Source organism: Ammodytes marinus (genome assembly GCF_949987685.1).
Source record: "Ammodytes marinus genome assembly, chromosome: 17".
In the NCBI taxonomy this organism is placed as follows: Eukaryota; Metazoa; Chordata; class Actinopteri; order Uranoscopiformes; family Ammodytidae; genus Ammodytes; species Ammodytes marinus.
In genome coordinates, this window is record NC_137221.1 from 26,206,323 (window position 1) to 26,227,926 (window position 21,604).

The window sequence follows — 21,604 nt, forward strand, 5'->3', positions numbered from 1 at the left end:
CCACTTCCCTAGCCCCTTACCCTAACCTTAGCCATCACAACTAAATGCCTTACCCTAGTGATAACCCTCAAACAGCCCTTTGAAGAAGTGAGGCCCAGGCAAAATGTCCTCACTTTCCAAAAATATGCTCACTCCGACAGTTTAAAGCTCGAGTCCTCACAAAGCCGCATTTACAAGTTCACACACAGACACACACACACACAAACACACACACAAAAGGAAAGACACTGAAGCAGGCTCTGTCACATTACAGCCAGTGTTTATTTTGAGTATTGGATGAGTATGTATTCTCACAAGGCATTATATGTACAGCAAACTAGCACTATTGTCATACATGGTGATGGGGTCTCACTCCATGCCAAAAAATAATACCATGACTAACATGTCTGCAGTGTGAACACATATCCTGATGCCATGCACTAATATTGAGCTGTGAACGCACTAGAAGAAAAAGAAAGAACTAAATGCACTCACTCGGTATATGATCCTTATTTACATGAAGCCATCACATGAAACGGGAATAATACACTCAGACGTTGAGAGAGAGAGAAGAAGACGAAGGGTGGCAACAATGTTATAAACAATGCAACAACAATAAGAACAACATGGACAAGAACAACAACAGTATTAAAGCTTTTCATGACCATATCAACATTCAGTGTATTGGAAAATACAATCCCAATAGACTCTGTATAAAAAAGAAGCTTTTTTCAAGTCAGCATGGAACAAATAACAGTTCATTTCTCTGGGGTGGGGTTGGGTGGGTCAGGGTGGGTGACAGGAGCGGGTGTGCTTCCATAGGTTCCGGAGGAGAGGAGGGGAGGTGTGTGTGTGTGTGTGTGTGTTTAGGGGTTTTGGATCGTGGAGCAGAGGAGCTGGTCTATGTGGCGTAGCGCTTGGTCCACTGTTTGGCTATCCTGTCGTGCTCCGCTCTGTTGGTCAGGTACTGTGTGGCGATGCTTCCAACCAGAGGGTCGGCTGTCAAACACAAGAGGGAGGAACTCAGTGACACTCAACAAGCAAACTGAGAACACTATCAAACCTTCTGTTTAAAAGGTCACCTATTATACAACATGCATCCCTAGTGTGACAAGAACAACACACTCTCTTTGTCTCCACCTGCACCTTTCTGAAAACCTGTGTTTAAAACCCCCAGTCAGATGTCTCTCCCATTAGAAACATTCTAATACAAATTCAAAAAAATTGCCTTTATTTGTCCCCAGGGGGGGCAATTGAAGGCACATGGAGCAGCAGTATTACAAAGGACAAAGGTTACAATATATATTAAGTATGTACAGTGTATGTTTAAAACTGACTCTTAAAAGTGTCAAAAGTGTCAAATATGACAGAAATATAAAGTACAAATTGAGCGAGGTAGTTATGTTGTGAACAGTTAATGGGAGGGAGAGTCAAAACAGAGTTCAAGGCCTCGCCAGTCCGTGTTATTTGGGTTTCTAGTAGAAAACCAAATTACAATTTTGAACCTAAGAAGAATCTATTAATGGATAAGATAGTCAGCTGTAGCTACTGTTACGGGCACGTTTAGGGTCCTTTCCTCTTTGTATTGTTCAGTTTGTTTCTTTCCATTATATTGCAGTAGTGGCAGTCCCAACAGCAGGTCTGTGGCTCTGGTGTATGACACTACTTTAATGGTTCATATGTTAACACTTTAAATAATGTACATTATCCACCTGTACTGGCTCCAACCTGAGCTGCAGACACATTGCTCCTCTCCATAGAATGTGCTCAGTGATTCATGGTAATCTACCAGTTCAATTGGAATATTCCTTTTGTTGGCAATAGAGGACAGGTTATGAAGTTCACCCACAACATTACACTTCCTCCACTGGGGACCAACAACATCCACAGGCAAAGTGATGTAAATACTTGTAAAGATCCTAGTGATGTGCACATTAGAACAGAAATGTCTCACACCTCTCCACTAACACATCTCCTGTGGGGGAAAATGTGCTATTGGGAACAGCCTTCTAAAGAAAGCCACATCTGTGCGAGTGATATTTTATTTATCAGGGTGTTACATACAGCATGTAAACACAAACAGGCACACTGCTGCTGTTTGACATCCAATTACCTGATGCAGTGTATCTAAGTCTAAAACAAATAAACGGTGTAGAAAGCTGCAGCCAGCCACTGGGCTCGTCGGCATGCATGGGGGATTTTACTACAAGCGGTGAAAACCACAGCAAGAGCCATACGTCTAATAAAGGGAGTGCTATCATTCCTGTGGTCTGGACTGAAACCCTGTATCTGGTGACGTACAGCACGGGCCGACACCTTTATGGAGGGCGCAGTAAAGCGTGCACCGCTGCAGTAAATCAGAGGTGATGATCATAGCGTGCTGCTGGGCTGTGTGTTGATACGTCTGATCAGTCAAACAGCTGCCATTAGGAAGCCCACTGGCTGCTACGTTGATTGTGCTGATGTGACGGAGACACGCACAGACACGCACGCGCGTGCACACACACACACACACACACACACACACACAGGGCTTGGACTGGGCCATTGCGTCTCCTGCGGGCCCAGGGCTTGCTGCTGACGGAGCAGTGAGTGTGATGAGCTTGGCTGAGCAAGCAGCACAAACAGCCCTCCTCCGCACTAATCCCTGCCTTGGCTTCAATGATGGTGGGAGTTGTTTTACAGGCTCATGCCCATATTTCTGGATGAATGGATTCCTTACAAATCCCAGCATTGTAGCTGGAAGCATCTGACTTCTTCAATGACAGCTTGGGCCAAAGACAGAGGTGCTGTTTGGCTGGTTGGTAAGTGAAAGCTTAAGAATGATTGAGGCTCCTAAATCACTACATCAATAATGGCATGCTTATATTTTTGCTTGACCAATCTGTGCACTAAGATGTTCCTCTATTGACTGCTTTTGGTATTCTGACAGAAGCATCAGCTATGCTATAAACGCACATGAACACCTCTGGATCAAAGCCCGTCACTCCACAAGTCAACTGCCTTTTCCATCCACATCACATGTGGTACAGAAGGCACACAGGATATCACACATCTCACACACTCTGATATCCAAATAGTAAAGTCTTCCTTTAAGGCAGTGTGTGTGTGAGGCCAGTGTTATAACATGTTTGACAAACTGACTCCCCTCAAGCTACAGAGAGACGCCTATATTATCAAAAGTCTGGCCCAATATCAACCATGTAGCCTAGTCAGCAGCAGACAGATCCCCTCTGGCTTTGTTCAAAAATGTACCATTTCTCCAGGCCCTTGTCTGGTTGTCAACCCCCAGGTAGAGCTGTGCTTGTGTGGGACATTATACAGGGTTCACCAGGGCATGACAGCAGGGAAGCGCTGCCGTGGGAGGCTTGATTAACTGTCATTCTATCCTCTTTCTACGCTGTAATGAGCTACGTGCCAATGAGGGAGAAGAAAACCTCCTGAATGAAGGCGTCCGGGAGGAAGATATCTTTTTTTTTAAAGATAATTTTTTGGCATTTTCAAGCTTTATTAGACAGTACAGAGTTGAAATGGGGAGACAGAGAGAGAGAGAGAGAGAGAGAGAGAGAGAGACCCGTGGTACCTGCAGTACAGGTCCACGGGTCGGATTTGAACCCACGACCACTGCAACTAAGGCCAGAGCCAATATGGTACGCGCTCTATCCACTACGCCACCGGTGCACCCACGGAAGGAAGATATTTTGAGGCTATTTCAGATCCAGGGGCCTAACATTTCTTCCAGGCTGGGGTTTAAAAGACTCAAACAAGTGGTGAGAAGTGATTTGGATGAGGCAAGAGGCAGAAAGACTAGAATAGTAACACAGGAAAGAGGGGAGACAGGGTTTTTTTTTTCTCTTGGCGGGGACCATCAATGAGTGTCCATCAAGCCCTCTTTTATAGCATACTTTAAAGGAATGGGCTCATTTCATATCACAGACATCTAAAAACCTTCCAGGAGGAGAGAGGAAAAGCTTTTCTCATTGTTGGCCAAACGGAGGGAGAATGTGCACTGCTAGCTTTATCAAAGAGCAATCCCCTTGGAAGGGCCCCGAGCTATCATCAGAGGTCTAACACTATCATCACGATCACCCCCTGCTCCTTCCATCTCATCCCCCACTATTCACAGCTCAAATCGCCCTGCCATTCTTCTGTCCTTTTAAGGCGAGAGACGGCAGGCGATTTTTGTCTATTTTGCTGCGAAAAACATGTCTTCTTTTTAAACTAGTATGAATCAAAAAGGTCCAAAATGTGCATTCAGGTGTTTATTTGACTGAACCTTGTCTGTTTGCGTCTGTATATTTCTCCTATACAACCATCTTTAACGGACATTATCTCAACGTCAGTTTTTTTTTCTCCAATAATCTGAAACAAAAATCTCACTTTCTAAAGTGCTTGCATCAGCTCAACTTTCCATAATCATTCTGAGCACTATTCTGAAGGTTATTACAAAATAATTTGTTCATATGTTGTTCATTGTCTGATCTATGAGACATTTTGTTCTTCATAAATGTATTTCTAAGACCTGTGCATAGAATGTTTTGGTTTATAAAATAAAAAAGGCTGTACTTTGTAAAAATAAAATGAAGATTTGAACTCTGGCTTTATCTGAAATTAAGATTTGAGTTTTTTATAGAGACCCAAATGTACGCATAAGTACTACTTAGATATTGATTCAAACATTTCTAAACATGTTTTAATAGAAGAAAATAAATGTTTTTATTTAAGCCAAAGTTTCATGATGATATGTAGAAGTTCAATATGTTTTACCCTGTTGACCTGTAGTGTCTAGCTTTAAGTCCCTTCTCCATTCCTTTCTTCTTTCACTCTGGACCAAACTTCTGTGACATCAGACACCTCTTTGACCAGCTCTGCTTTCTTGCTGTGTGTGTGTGTGTGTGTGTGTGTGTGTGTGTGTGTGTGTGTGTGTGTGTGTATACTGTATGGATTGTAACTATATCATACATTAACTGATATTATAAAGCCTTAAATATTGACATCCAGATTGTGTTGGTCTAACATGACAGCTTTGGCCGTATCACAGACATTTTATATATTTATACACTTAAGACCAACAGACATCAGCCGCATTGTCAGCTGGTAAAAACTGGTTGAACTGGTCCATAAAAGAATCCCCCGCTCCTCCTGCCTCTCTGCTTTGCTGGTGAACCTAACCCTAACCCTTATGGATCTAATTAGCTTTAACATGTTGAGGTCTTCACCTTGGAGGGTGTCAGCTGTTTACAGGGCTGTGTTCAGTCAGCCTTGTCCTGGTTAAATATTGATTCAACTGCAATGAATGGAGCGGCAGTAACCAAGCCAGGCTCTCTGTTTACCACGCAGCATCGCAAGAGATCAACGCAAATGATATGGAAATGTTTTTATGCACACAACTGCCCTAAACACACAGGAGGAACAGTTCATTGAGAGAACAGGGGCCTCTGTATACTTAAAACAGCCTGGAAGCTTTTGTCAAAGGCGGAATGGGAGAAGGGGCTGTGTTCAACAGTGTTTAAAAACAAGACCTTGTGCAGTCACAGGCCAGGTGTGGAAAGATGGAGGACTTTCAATTCCCATAGGCTCTCTCTTTCCTTCCTTATTCTGCACACAACAACATCAATGATGTTAAGTATGCAACTCCACACATACACAACATGAGGCTGTCCCAAAGTCAACCACTCATTTCCCTTTAGACACATTGTGGCATGGGGCGACACGTGTAGAGCGGGTCGGCCAATTATCAGAGGGTTGGCGGTTCGATTCCCACCCTCATGGTTGTTGTGTCCTTGGGCAAGACACTTCACCCACCTTGCCTGGTGTGAATGTGTATGACTGCTGTATGTTTGAGGTGGTGGTCGGAGGGGCCGTAGGCGCTGAATGGCAGCCACGCTTCCGTCAGTCTGCCCCAGGGCAGCTGTGGCTACTAACGTGGCTTACCACCACCGGTATGACTGAGTGAATGAATGATAGCTGGGTACCTGTAAAAATGCTTTGAGTGCGAGAAAAGTGCTATATAAATCCAGTCCATTATTATTATTATAGACTCTATGGTGACACACTGTACCATCTGCTTGGTTTGAAGCAGACCCAGACCTTAACTGTGGAACTCAATTGAAGACAAGAATGAACTTCATTACCTACATTTTTAAAAGAATGTTTCATCTCTGACAAAGCAACATTGCTGTGATATGGCCAAGGCTGTCATGTTAGACCAACACAATCTGGATGTCAATATCTAAGGTTTTATAACATCAGTTATTGCATGATATACTGTAGTTACAATCCATACGGTTCTGGATCGTCAAAGCAACCTCTCTTCTGCTCCGTCTAATCATCAGCGTATTGTTGAGCCTATACTGACAGCCCATCTGTGCTCTCCTACCGCCATGTAGGCTATTTGCTTCTAAAATAACACAATGTGCCAAAAATAACATGGCTTGGTAAATAGACCAGTCACAACACAACGCACACAGGAGCGTTTAGTGATGTTGTTAAGTTAATCTTCTTGCTGCCAAGCAAAGGCTGTATTAAAATAAGCAGCCAGAATTCTACATGAACTATATCCTTTGAAAAACAGATATGAAGATGTATTGAGCAAAGAGACCATATCTCACAAGCACTATTGCCTCTTTCTCCAACAATCCTTTACATTATTCATGTTTGAATACAGCCTTTTTCTGAAATCCCAGAAGGCCCTGCTAAACAGACAGACCAAGCGAGCGATGCTACAGATCCGGTTTGAAAAGGCTTCAGTGTTTGTGTATCCTACCTAGGGCTGTGTAAGCGTTTAGTACATCAGAACCCTTTAGGAAAAATCAATAAACCAAAACCCTTTTTTACTTCATTTTTTTCAGATTTTACTTTTTTTTTTCAAAGTTTTTAAATATGTTCTAGAGACCCGCATTTCTTGATTTTACATCACTAATAAACTAATTGGGGAGGATAAAAGCTAGTCTGCCGAATCTGTCTGTCCCTCGGCGCGTGTGTGAGTGTGTGTATCGGCGCACACACACACACGGGGAGTCGCCGTGCTCGGGCTCGAGTCACAGCCACGGGCGAGTGATGAAAGATAACCTAAAGATTAAAGTTACTATTATTATAACAGGTCTGTAAACGAGCGTAGTTCATGTCAACTGTGTGTTTACAGGCGAACAAACGCGTATGTGTGTGTGTGCGCACAAGGACAATGACGTCACGGTTAACCGTGTACACGAAAAAAATTCGGTCTTGTACACGGTTAGACATTTTTGTAAACGTTCACACCCCTAGTCCTACCAGACTGCTGCTACAAAGAGCCTCACAGAGACACACTTCTATCTGCACAGCTACAACTGGAGGGAGATTTGACCAAGAGACTATGACTATGTGTGTGTGTGTGTGTGTGTGTGTGTGTGTGTGTGTGTGTGTGTGTGTGTGTCTCTCTCTCTCACCAGGGTTGCAGTCAGTGAGCAGGGAGCAGATGGACAGCAGCACCTTGGAGATGGTGAGGGCAGGACTCCAGTTGTCCTTCAGGATGTCCAGACAGATGACTCCCTGGCTGTTGATGTTACAGTGGTAAATCCTGGTACGGAACGTCACCTGCACACACACACACACACACACACACACACAGTCACACACACACACACACACACACACACACACACACACACACACACACACACACACAGTCACACAGTTAGATCAATATGGGGCTTCTAGAGGACGACCATGTTTTTTAAGTCACTTACAGGCAACATTGAAAAAAATATATATACTGTATATTGAGTGGAATACTTATAGGATCTTCACATAGGAGTTTAGAACAGCCAAAATAAAAAGCCAGAAACAGACAAGACAGAACAGCAGACACCAATTTCAAGAGCTTACTTCCCTAATACTTAGTATGCCCGAAAAAGATTTAGGAAGTGTGTCCCAATGCACACACTTCAATTGTAGTATGCTGAAAATACATAAATGCCCCACTAATTCCTATAGTATTTTGGAGTATTGGTCTTTATTCTTGACATAATGGGAACACAAGCTTTCTTATCTGATTATTTTTATCTCCTGTGGCCCTAACACTCTTCTGTACTTTAGTATGTAGTGTAGTAAGTATGTGATTCGGAACACAGGGCCAGTGTCACTTTTTTGTCTTCCATACTTATTTTACAAACTAACTTTTACATTACATCTCAATGATTTGTACGTCCAGAATCTGATTGATAAAAAACAAGCTTTATTAGGCAATACATCCAGACAGTCCAGAACTGGTCAATAATAACTTAGGAGCCACTACTATGTTTAACCCTTTCAATGAGCAGCCTAGAAGGGCTTCTTAGTGGATTTCCAAAGTTGCTTATATCCCTGCAACAGTTCCTTTGGTTTGTTGACGGAAAATACATTTATAATAATGAATTGATTATCCGTCAACAAACAAAATCATCACTAAACTTTAAAATGATTGTTGACGAGATTGGTTTTAGAGGTTTAACCATCAGCTATGAAAATAAAGTCATGCCCATTCCCAGCCTAAAACAGACCTGTAATGGACGTGTTCCAATATTAATGCAATAATAAATATCTGCATACCTGAAGGCTATTTTACAGTACTGCTCAATACAATGCACAACTCAATACCCTTCATAAGTTGACCCTGTGGATGTGCTTTAGTCAACAGTGAAGTGAAGACAGCCCTTCAGATCTCAGCAGAGCCTAACCCCAGCACACCACCATTAAGGAGTGGACCTTTGACCTGTGGGCTGTTGGCCAGGCTAGGCTCCATCTCTCTCTGCTCTGCTAGCTGTGAGGCTGCAGCCCGCCCTGCTTTGATTCCTCCCTCTCTTCTCCTCTCATTAAGAGTCCGTTACTCCCTGGACATCTCCCAGCCCCTCCTTCACTCACTCTCCACGCTGGCATCAGCAATAGCTAACCTCAACATGAAGGCCTTTCAGGAGATGTGAGGAGTAGTGTGTGTGCGTGTGTGTGTGTGTGTGTGTGTGTGTGTGTGTGCGTGCGTGCGTGTGCGTGTGTGTGTGTGTGTGTGTGTGTGTGTGTGTGTGTGTGTGTTTGTGTGTGGGTCCAGGGACAAGGTGACTAACCAGTGATTGGTAGAAGACAGCTCTGGTGTCCGACTGGCTTCTCTTCTGTTCCTAAACCTCGGCTTAGATGTGCTAGCTGGCGTCATGATAATGCTAATGCTACTGCTGGCAGCCATGAATAGAGATGGCTGGCCGGGGCCGTGTGTTCTCATTAACAGCCTCTAATCCTATCATGGCTGATGCTAATAGATTATGATGCTAGTGCCTCCTGCCTAACACAAAGCTATGGCTCTAATCCTACATCCCCTATGCATTATGGATTCAGCTGCCTGTAAACACAACCTCTGTATCCTCACTCGGTGTCCCAACAGCTCTCATTCTGATGGGCTCATTCATGTATGAGTAAACGCAGCTTACACAGACATCACTTTAATACCTCTGTATGAACATATTCGGTAAAATGTTATGGCCCAATCCAGCCATTAGTTTGCAATATATTTCATCTCAAGTAGGACGATATAGTCAAGGGAAGAACTAGAAGAGAACGTCCTAAATGAAAAGCTTTCTTTCTTGTGATGTTTTGGCGTCTGCAGTCATGCTAGTTGTTCTAGCTAATGGTTTGAGGCAAACCACTGCCTTGGTACACATCCAGCAAAGGGGTTGGGTAATGGGCTCTACTTTCAGATTCATATCAATGATAGATGATCCAATAAAGCAAAGGGGGTGGGAGGAGTTACGTCACTGCATTATAGGCTAAATGTCATATCACAATTCAAAGCATTATAGGTAAACAACTATACACTGATAAGGAGCACAAAGCAAAGGTTTATTGAGCAGATGAAAAAAGGAGATTGGGTTGTCGGTCATGGATAGAGACATGGTAGGCCAACTGGGTGGTCAATTAAGGCTTGAACTCACTGGTCAAACTACTTGTTAACACTATAAACATCTCTAAATGCATGCAGTGGAGTGCATGCAAATGATAAAGATTTAAAAAAGTAAAATCTTATGATAGTAAGTGAGATAAAGGTGCCTTAATAGGCGATCCTAAGGTCTTGGGGGAAAACATTCATTATCCATCCCTTCAATTGCTGATAAAGGATCTGATCTCCAATCAGAACCATTCTAATCCAGCAGGCGTGTATCAACATTGGAGATTCTGGCTAATTAATGAACACAAGTGCAACATTCACTCTCTTTTAGTTCAGTTTGTGGTCCTCTACCAACTGTGAAATCTCCACTATGTTGAGCAGCGAGTGTCTGTCTGCTGATTGGTGCTGGTCAGCTGCTTTATCAGAGCTGTCACCACTGGAGATAACTTGGTGAGAGTGATGTCTGGGCTGTAAACATATCAAAATGGGCAGCAGTGGCGCAGTGGGTAGGGAGGTCGTCCTCTGGAGTGCAGGGTCGGAGGTTCGATCCCCCGTCTCCCCGCCACATGTCCAAGTGTCCCTGGGCAAGACACTGAACCCCTAATTGCTCCCGATGGTTCAGAGGGCGCCTTGCATGGCAGCTACTGCCATCGGTGTATGAACGGGTGAATGTGGCTAAATTGGCTAAAGAGCGCTATATAAGTCAAGTCTATTTACCATATAAAAATGTGTCAGTGAATCAAATGTGTCATTTGAATGGGGCTGCTTGTAATGACCATGTAAACACACAGAAAACAAAATGTCTGTCATTTCACAGTGTCTGTAATCCTGGGGTCATTCAAGCCATTACTAGAGCGTCTTTATGGGTCTGAAGGCTTAGCTGTGATGGAGCGTGTCCCTCTATCATTACCTCATTGCTGTTCATTTCCTAAGCCAACATTTAATAGTCAATTTGGGGGCAAGTGGAATGAGAAAGCAATGGAAAATGATTCAGCGTTTCACGACAGGGCAGTCATTGTGACATATCTTTAATGAGACAGGATAAAAAGGGCTTAGCTTAAGGGAAAGCACTGAGTGGCTGGTCATCTGTAATTATAATTTTGACTTTACGTCTCTTCACAGCACGTTAAACTAGCCTATTTCACAAGTTACAGAATGAGAATACACAGTAGGATGATACAGTATGCAAAGGAATTCAGTTCAAAGCCAGGGAGTAAATGAGGGGTTTGATAGAGAGGGATAATGTTAGCTAGAGGAGCCTCATCTCTCAGCCCCGTCATTGGGCTGAACAGGTCGTGGAACAGGGCTAATGTTGGACCAAAATGAACAAATGCTAAAGCGCTGTCCTCTTGCCACCCTCCACCTCTATCTAAGAGTATCAGTGTGAGCTCTAACTGGCTGTCCCCTCCTACCAGTGAGGGGGCCAGTGTGTAGTGAGCAGCAGCTGCAGCTGTCCCATCAGCGGCAGTGAGCCGGTGAGCGGCTGGATGGCACGGCTCACAGCCAGGCTGCCAAAACAAGGCAGCGGGGAGGCCAAGAGTGGAGACTGGAGCCCTGCTTCTCCCTCAGGAAAGGAAGGCCCTTTAAGATGGTCGGGGAAGGAATGAGGAGAACAGTGTTTCTCACAGGGTGTCATGTTTGGCACCAGGGCTGCAGAATAACTGCCAGAGGAAAACAAATAAATCCACAATCATTTTGAATTAGTTGAAAATGTATTGTTTTGTTTTTTTTGTTCAGCAAGAAATGTCCAATCAAAGAAGACATCAAATCCACAGCAGATGACGTTTTAAGGCACACTCAGACTAGGCAATCCATACCGTACCCAAGCAAGCCTGACAGCTGATGTATGGCTGCTTTGACCAGTGGAAGCCCAGTTGGAAGAGGTGAGCTTCAGCACCGTATATGGATCCCCTTGTATGAGCACCAGCATAGTAGACGGCGGTGCTTCGGCATGGTACGGGCTAACTAGGTGGAGGAAGTTAAGCTACTTGGTCTCATTCCAAAGAGTGCTTTTGCAATTACTATTTGTAGACAGTCTGTGGTTTGCATTCTACTTATCTGGCCTGGGTATTATTTCAGGGTATCTGCAGGTTTCAGCATGTCAAATTTAAGACTTTTTAAGACCTTTCTAATACCACCTTGAATGAAATTTAAGACCTAAAACACAATAAATATAGGCGATATTTGGGGGGTCCAGCTGTATTACAACCCAAGCATAGCTTGTGTGTGACTCAATGAGACTCATTCAAGTTTACTTTTTGTCTGTTTATTGAACATAAAGTGATACTCATTTATAAGCTAGGAAGAAAGTAGCCTCTCCTAGATACTATCTCAGGGTATCTGCACATTTTAAGACCTCTAATGAATACCAATACCTTGGCAAATCTACAAACTACACTACAGTATATGCTCTGTTAAGAGTTTTATTAAATTTGAATATCAAATATTCAATGCACTTTAGCTAACAACTGCTGTCTAATTATAGAAAAAAAATGTTCAGCAGTCTGAATGAAGACAATGTCCCCCCGCATTTACCATCAAATAAATATAAGATCACTGTAAAGGCAACGTGAAAACCCATCATTAGGCTACCACCTTTTCAACCTATTATAGAGCTGTATCAATTGGTTTACATTTTCTGATTAATCGAGTCACAAGAACAGTTTAATCAATAAAGAAAATGTGTTAGCTGCAGCATGCAGTATTAGAATGAAATACAAAAATCTGGTAATTTATGGGGAAGAATGTCCTTAAAATTTTAATTAGCCTACTTATTCAATAAACAACAAACTTAGTCCATTAACTTTATTTTTCAGAACTTATGGCAGAAACTATTTAAAAATTGGTTCCACAGGTGAATGTTTTTGCACTTTCAAAATGGGGAAATAGGCTACTGTAAAGTAGGCATAGCCTACTGTATACAGGTTTGCATAACTGGGGGATGCCCGGGACCTGAGGTAATTTGCTAAATGTCTTATTTTCTTCATATTGTTGCAGGCAGCCAGGTTAATACACTGCGGGTATTAGGGTTGTACCGATTGGTGATGGAAATGTAGGCTACTGTCTGCGATTGACGGGACGATCGGCAATAGTTCTTAACTAGCCGTCAGAGAGCGAGGGCAGAGTGGAGAGAAAGAAAGCGACTGACAGAGAGAAGCAGAGACTCGCGTCTCACTCTGTGAGCTCACGGCAACGCAACCCGAATGACCATCTGATGAGCAGCTATTAATTAATAAATATAGATACATACATTTTTTTACTAAACAAAATAAATCTGTTTGTTTCTGTGTGATTTGCGTTTGGGTCAGTAGCCTACCTACATCGCCAGCGGGCGGTGGTTGCACACCTACGGAGTAGCAGCAGTGTGTGGTCGCGGGGTGAATAAAGCCAGCCATGATATTTGTCATCCAACCTCCACCACTGAATGTATAATAGCAGGGCATGTATTTTGCTGGGTCGTTGTCCCCTTTCTTGCTTTCACGCGACTGACTTCAAATTCGGAGGCAGGGGACACATTCTTCTTCTACGTTTAAATGTGAATCACAGCCACACACGGCCGTACTGCCTCTAGCGTAGTGTCGGACTTTTATAGTACATCTCCTTCTCGGAAAGTCGCGGAAGAAAAAAAATATAACATTGAATAGTCCTGCCCCGACAAATTTAAGACCTTTGAGTAATGGATTTAAGACCAGCATATCACATTTTTAATGAATTTAAGACTTTTTAAGGCCTTAATTTTAAATATATGAATTTAAGACTTTTTAAGACTTTTAAGACTTCCGCGGACACCCTGTATTTAAAGGTTTGAGATGCTGGTGCTGGTGTTATCATGAGCACATTTGGCTGCCTTTAGTGGCTGACTGTGTGGAAAGATGAGGTAGAGATGACTCACATGCAACCTCATCATTTGCTCACTGTCAGTGTGGGTGCAGCATGATACGGTGGTGTGCCAACCTGTTATTGAGAAAGCATCAGGAAATCACTCACTCAGGTTGACAGGTTTTTTTTCTTGTTGTTGTATTTTTTTTCTTGTGGAATATGTCTGTCTTTTTTATAGACAGCCTGAGTTTACTGGTGTACAGCGGGGTAGCATGCTTCCATCATGTCTGAAAAGAAAAGTGATCAAATCTGGCTTCAATGTATGATCAATAATCTTGTTTATTTATTCTTTGTTTGGGTAGTTCTTTAACATATATATTTTTTAAAGACTGAACATTATTAAGGAACATTACTGGGTTGGCTGCTTTGGTTGGACGACATTTAACATTTTAAAAGTTTGTCATCTTTTGCTAAATAAAAAACAGGTTGTTAAATGGCCGATTCCTAGATCAGCAATGCACTTTGATGCTCAATGAACAAAGGCGTCACATTAACAATAGCATGGAAAATGATCAAACAAATACTAAGCCTTGTATTTTCTTTAAACTGGTGCCCATTTAGAACCAATGTTGGTAGTACAATAATTCCAGGGTTTTTCCTGCATAGAACATTTTTCGGCGCCTCCCAAAGGGGATTTATTCAGCGCCAAAGGAAAATCACCAGCGCCAAAAATATAAAGATTGAGAATAAATTTAGCAATTTAAAACCTCTCCAAATGAATCCCAATTTAAGTCATCCTTCTTATAGAGCTGGGCAATAACTTGAATTTCAATTTCCATTACTATTACGGCTTCCCTCAATCATGAAAACAAAATAATCGTAATAAATCTATCATTGTTCTGCACGGCGTGACATGCAGGCTTTTAAATCCAGCAAACTCTTGTTTCGGCAGTGCGCTCCGCTCTGCCCCTCCCTCACCTGATAGTTTAGCTTACAGCTGGTTCCGAGTAGGAGGGGAAGAGGTGCGTTTGCTGGGTGTTTTGAAAACCTTCTGGAAGATGTACAACTACGTGTTGTCTGAAAACACTTCAGACTCACAACAGACTAAAATAATGTGCAAGTCTCTCAAGACCGTGAGAGAGAGAGAGAGAGAGAGAGAGAGAGAGAGAGAGAGAGAGAGAGAGAGAGACAGAGAACGAGAGGAAAAAAAGGCCATGTCGCGCCCAATTTGTTGACTCACTTAAAGTCAAGTCATAGTGGTCTATAACCAAGCAATAAAAGAAAAAAAACACATGAAGTGTAAGGCTCCTTGACTCCTGCAACCACAACAGTCAACACTGTACAATGCATCTGCCTATTCAACCAGCTCCATGATGAGACATAAATAAATCATGCCCTTAGATTTAATGCTAGCAAAAGACATGCCCTATCAACACCATTTCAACGGTTTATTTTTATTATAACGTATTCATCTATTCAATTATTACAAATATTTTTCACTAAGATGATGAATTTTTTCCACAATAAAAGTATTTGAAATACATTTTTTTTTCACTTATTTATTTGCATTTTCCTTGTTTTCAGTTCAATTAGGATATATTTAAAGACCAAAGTCATGCTGTTAATAGAAACAAACAACCTTGTTAAAAGTTAAATAAATGCATGATTTTCTTAAATCATTGAATAACGGTCTTAATAATCGTGATTACAATGTCAATCAAAAAATGTGTGATTATGATTTTTTCATTATCGAGCAGCCCTACCTTCTTGCAATTTCCATGGTTTGGTTCAATTATAAACAATTACATTATTAATCAGTTAATATGTACAGGTTGTTTATTGTGATTTCATCAGAGTCAGTGAGCTCCATGGTAACACAGTGATTGTGTGACAGGCTGACTGAAATGCTCTTTAGCTGGACAGAAACTCCCCTCTCCAAACCCCATACCCTTCTTAAAATACACAAACTTGTTGCCTTTATTGTTGTCGTACTGACCCCCGAAGGCCCATTCTGAGCCAGGAAAAACCCTGATTCATTTTCTTAATACATCACACATTAAAGACGTTACAACCTTTCACTTCTCAACCATAATCCAAATCAAGCCAAGTGCCTCTCCATACTGAATGCTCCATACTCTAATCAGGGCACAGAGCCTAAAATAGTTTCCTGTGTATGTTTTTCTGTTTATTTTAACAACACGTGTCTGTAAATAGCCAGGTGGAGGTTAGCCAGTGAGTATTTCTAGACTCAAAACCAAAACCCTGACACACACTTGCATCAGCAGAGAAAAACAGCATTTACCCACAAACCCACAGGCGTGCTGGAGGGATGCCAAATGCTGCTGAACGCTAGCTCCGTGTCAGAAGAAGGAACAGTTAAAGGTCTAGTCCAGTCCAATGATATTCTATAGTTGTTCTTCAGTGAGCAGAAAATGGACTCTTACTATTACTACTACTTATATACAGTATCTCACAAAGGGAAGTACACCCCTCACATTTCTTCAAATATTTAATTATATCTTTTTATGGGACAACACTGAAGAAATGACACTTTGATACAATGTAAAGTAGTCAGTGTACAGCTTATATAACAGTGTAAATTTACTGTACCCTCAAAATAACTCGACACAGCCATTAATGTCTAAAGTGCTGGCAACAAAAGTGAGTACACCCCTCAGTGAAAATGTCCAAATTGGGCCCAAAGTGTCAATATTTTGTGTGGCCACTGGCCACCATTATTTTCTAACACTGCCTTAACCCTCTTGGGCATGGAGTTCACCAGAGCTTCACAGGTTGCCACTGGAATCCTCTTCTACTCATTTATGACAACATAACGGAGCTTGTGGATATTAGAGACCTGTCAGAAAAATAAATACTAAAAGCATGCCCATCAATGGTCCCAGGGCTTCAGTTCTCTGTCAGCGTGCTGTAGGTGAACAAGCCTTCAACCATCATTGTTATTGGGACAACAGCCTGAAGAGCTGACAGGCTTCTGGGACAATGGTGTCAGTGTTCAAAGCTGTGGTGTGAAGGGGCGTGGGGGGTTAGCTGTGAGGCTCACCTTGGGAGGTTTGAAGGGGTAGTCTGGTGTGAAGGCGATGTCCAGGAAGAAGACTCCCCCCTCGTACACAGAGCCTGGAGGGCCCAGGATGGTCGACCTCCACTCATAGATGTTGTCTCCTTTGGGACCCGCGCTGCATTGAGGAAAATGAAGAGCAGAAGGGGGAAACAGGGTTAAAATTCAATCTAGCAGCTGGTGTTAAGAGACTGTAATGGTGTGACTCAATTCTCTTTTGGCAGCAGCGAGTAAATAAAGTGAATGATTATCAGCTGCTAAATCAGCCGTGCAAAAAGCTGCCGTTTGAAGTTCTTATCCATTACAAGATTACGCTACATTGCTACATTGTATGTAACAAAAGACTGGAGCTGGAAGCCAGGGGAAAATCATGAGTGTGATCAATGTCATGCAGATGACTGATCGGTCTGGGCTCTGCAGGCAAGATTTGAAACACACACACACGCACGCACGCAAACACACACACACACACACACACACAGGAAGGTGTTGATCAGCAGCAGCGGCGGCTCCGTTTCCTCACTGTTCATCAACCATTCACCGGTGGACAGCTGGCTGCTGCCGAGCTCCATTGTTACCTTGATTCTCACGAACACACACACACACACACACACACACACACACACACACACACACACACACACACACACACACACACACACACACACACACACACACACACACACACACACACACACACACACACACACACACACACACACACACACACACACACACACACACACACACACACACACACACACACACACACACACACACACACACACACACACACAGCTGTGAGAGAGAGGATCTAATCCAATTCCATTTTCTATTGGAATTAGGCCAGATGCTCCTGTCGGTTGCTTGTATTACTTTTACTTTCATCATTTACACACAGAGAGAAAGCCAGAGAGAAGGGGGGAGAGAGAGCAGGAGAGTGAGTGAGTGAGAGAGAGCGTGTGTGTGGCATATGAATGTTAGATAGGAGCGGGAGTGGAGTTGTTCATGTGTAACAGCAGCCTGTTGTAGAGCAGCAGGCCTCTGCAGACCTATTTCATGTCAGCGTGTGTTTGGACACAGAGGAATTATGGGAGTGGGGCTGGGGGGAAGGATGCCCAAACGTTTTCCCTGGATGGATAAAAATAGTCCAGGGTAGTAGTGTGGTGTGGTGGGGCCGACAAGGGTACACGAGGGCTAATCATTCACTCTGCGCAGCATGAGGGCTGATTCCATTCATCCAGAAATCTATGTTTGTGTGGAACAGTTTTTTTCTTTAAAGGCTCAGGGCTCTAGAGCAGCACCACAGGTTTTGGTTAGATCGCCATCAAGTGCCGTTATTGGTATTTTATCATTATTACTATAGCAGCTACATTCATCCTGGCACTACACCTGAATACATCAAAAATGCAGGTTTATGAAAGAAAACAAAACGTCAACTTTACAGCATCTCAGTAAACTGCCTTTTGTGTCGAAAAAAGTGATTCTTAAGCAGCTCCCTGAAGTTTTGAAATCAAGCAATGCATTTAACCGAAACAGTAAAATGGTTTGTCATGTAACCACTCCTCCTGTATGTTTTCTGTCGCAATTGGAACCCTTTACTCATATGTTCACCTAGTTGTCTTGTGGTGTGCCCCAAGGTTCCATATTTGGTCCTATACTGTTGTTTATTAATTACCCTTGAGTCATCCTAAGCTGGTACATTTCCTACCACTTTATGTAGACAATACCCAGATGTACCTTCACCAGTTTGCAAATGTACCTTTTCCAATTTCTAATTGAGGCTATGAGCATTTTACAAATCTAAATCCATTATGGCTTAGTGAAATGTAAGTATGGATGAACTTAACACAAATAGAAGGATTGTGGCCCTAGCACGGCCCCCTCAGGAACCAATTATAATATCACGTTACAATGGTTGATTCTGGAATTATTTCCAAACCTACTTCTACCGTTTTGGCCCCGTTCTGTCATAAACTAGATTTATATTGCCACATCAGATTTCACATGTATCCTGTTTGGTTTCTATATCAGCTCTTTCAATGCATGTTCTACACAGACTGAGGGGAAACACACAGCTTGTATTACAATGATTATTGCTTTTATAATTTCCTCTATTATGCTGAATGTACCGTATACAACAACCCACTCAGTCACAGTTGTCAAACTAAGGCTGTTTCACTTTAATGAATATCAGCACATGAGAGCAACCGTTGGTAAACTCAATCTACAAACCACCAGTGTGGGCCTTGAAACCGCCTCTATTCTATCAAATCCTATTGGGAGGTAGAGGTTTAAAACGCCTTCTAGGCCACTTAGGGTCGGCCAACCACCACTGATTTTTCTCCGTTATGTTCCCACAGTTCAGTATGCAGCATCTGGAAATGTTTAGAAGTCTGGCAGCACCACCTATTTTTTTCTGTTGGTGCAGCCTGGTACAACCCGCTCTGATGATGACAGATCTGGGATCCAGTGTAGAAGGATCTGTATGTTTACCTCCTGGCTATAGGCCTGTCAGAATGATAGATGACAAAGACCTCGAAGATTCACATCATTGTATGCTCTCTTATCTATCCCGAAACAACTTGACTATCTTTATGTTCAATAGATTGGGGGGTGATCCATCAGAATTGGGTATCGCCTTCAAATATACTCGACCAGGAGACAAAAGAGTGCTGTTCATAATGACGATGATTGACCCTGCTATTTCCCACTGTGTCAATTTCTTCTCTGTCAGCAATTAATAATGATCCTGGAGCACTAAGAGCACCCCATTAGAGGAGAACTACCAATATGACGCAGCTTGATACAGCCTGGATTGGCCCAATGCAAGTCAAATAATGAAGCCAAAAATGAGCACATCAATGAAAAAAGGTAGATCCCCCTTATGTAGTGATTTGTTTATTTTAAAACCCCACTGAGACATCTGTGAACATTTCCTAAATAGACGGTAGTGAAACACTAAGAACTATTCAGATGCATCTTTGATTTAGAACGGTTGGCTAGCATGTAAAATGCTCATAACTTCCATGAAAACTCAACTCAACTCATCTTTGATTTAGTTTGTCCAACAGCGAGCAGTTTATTCTCCTTCTGTAAAACATCCCAGTGCATGTGTGGGTCAGAATCAAATAAATGTAAGGGTTCCAATCAAATATTTATGTTTAAAACAAAGGTGTCTCTGTTTTTAAGTTGTGGCTGAGACATTATAGCCATAATCCTAATGTGAGAACTTGCTAGGACAACACAGAAAGAAGCACAACACAAAGTCACTTAGGGTTGTGTATAATATGCCAGATGACCTATTGAGACCTTTAAGTATCATGACAAAGTCTGGTGATCTTAAATAACAACTCCCTGCTGCACATTCACACAGACACAACCACAGCCTTGTACCCTGCAGCAGCCGAGGGCTCAGGGTCCCACTCAAGGGCCCCCCTCGCAGTATGTGTTATGGGAGCAGAGAGCGTACATTCACACACACACCTTTTCAGTCAGTTTGGAGATTTGAGGATATGCTTGGACATTAGGGCTGTAACGATATGTGTATCAAACCGAGAAACGAGATACACAGAACCAGGATCCCGCATCGCGGTGTGAGAAGGCAAAATCGCTGTTTATTTTTAGGCTTAAGTTTTGGATCAAAGGTTTGGTGAAGGGAGCTGTAGCTGTAAAGTGTTTATTGGTTTTCTAACTTGATTTTTGGTTTACAGCACAGTTCAATATTTTTTTATTTTTCAACAGTTTTATTTTGTTACAGAGAAGAGAGAAATGTTATATCTTTGGTTATTTATTTATTCATGTTACTTATATTGTTATTTGTGTTCAAATCTGTTCAGGTTATTTGTTATCAAATGTTACATTAAGTTAAATGTTATTCTAAATGTTATTTAGATAAAATGCTTTTCAAATTTTAAAAATCGTTGTACGTATCGAATCGTGGGTCAAAAATCTTGATACAAATCGAATCATGAGTTTTTGTACCGTTACAGCCCTATTGGACATCTTAAGTCTTATCCTTCTCTGTCCTCATGGCTACTGCTGATTCCAGATGATTGACTTTGTGATTACAAACAGCTCACATGCATCCTTAAGGGATGAAATGTACTTTCTAGAAAATTGCAAATAAAGATAGAACTTTGTATTTCTTTGGATGACAGGCCTGTGGGCTAATAGCATGCAGACATTGGCTTTTGTTTCATTCCTTGACGTCGGGAAACAAAGTGAGAAAATGAAACACTAACATCAACCACTGATAGAGAGTCACTTGACAAACATGTATTATGTGCATGATCATCATATCCTGGCAATTACAAATTAATTGCATGTTCTGCTACAATTAAAGTAAGGAATTCATATACTAGAGGATACTTTACTCTATTGTACACAGTGCAATACATTTCTCATACTGACTGACTATCTACGTATATTTCAAAAAGATGAACCTTTGTTCAACCCTTGCATTTCACTACACATTAAATGTTTAAATGTAAACGACATTGCCAGTTGAATACAACCACTCGCTACTACACCAAAACAAAGTAGGATAAAAAATGAGGTAGAAAAATGAAAGGTCTGCAAGGCCTATAGTGCTTTGGGACAGACCTCTGTGAAGCCTTAATAATGAACACTCTTTTATATTCCCTGTGCCATGTCGAGACCAGTGGAGCCGCATTCCATCGCCACTCACACACACACACACACACACACACACACACACACACACACACACTTACAGTGAGGAAGGGGGGGCACAAACAAAACCGTTAGCAGTTTAAACAGAGCGCTCCCAACACACAGGAGCTAAAGGACAAAGTGATGAGTGAGTGTACAGTAACTCA

General features: G+C 42.2%; 1 protein-coding gene across 1 annotated transcript in view; it reads right to left on the reverse strand.

The window, feature by feature from the left end:
• Positions 1-238: 238 nt before the first annotated feature.
• LOC307264630 (ubiquitin-conjugating enzyme E2 E2-like) overlaps positions 239-21,604 on the reverse strand; it is an 81,358-nt gene continuing 59,992 nt past the window's right edge. The window contains exons 4-6 of the mRNA XM_080046075.1: positions 16,749-16,881; positions 7,407-7,554; positions 239-978 (exon numbers count right to left, since the gene is read on the reverse strand). Of these exons, the coding sequence (XP_079902201.1) occupies positions 881-978; positions 7,407-7,554; positions 16,749-16,881 (379 nt within the window). The 3' untranslated portion in view covers positions 239-880. The remainder of the gene's footprint in view (positions 979-7,406; positions 7,555-16,748; positions 16,882-21,604) is intronic.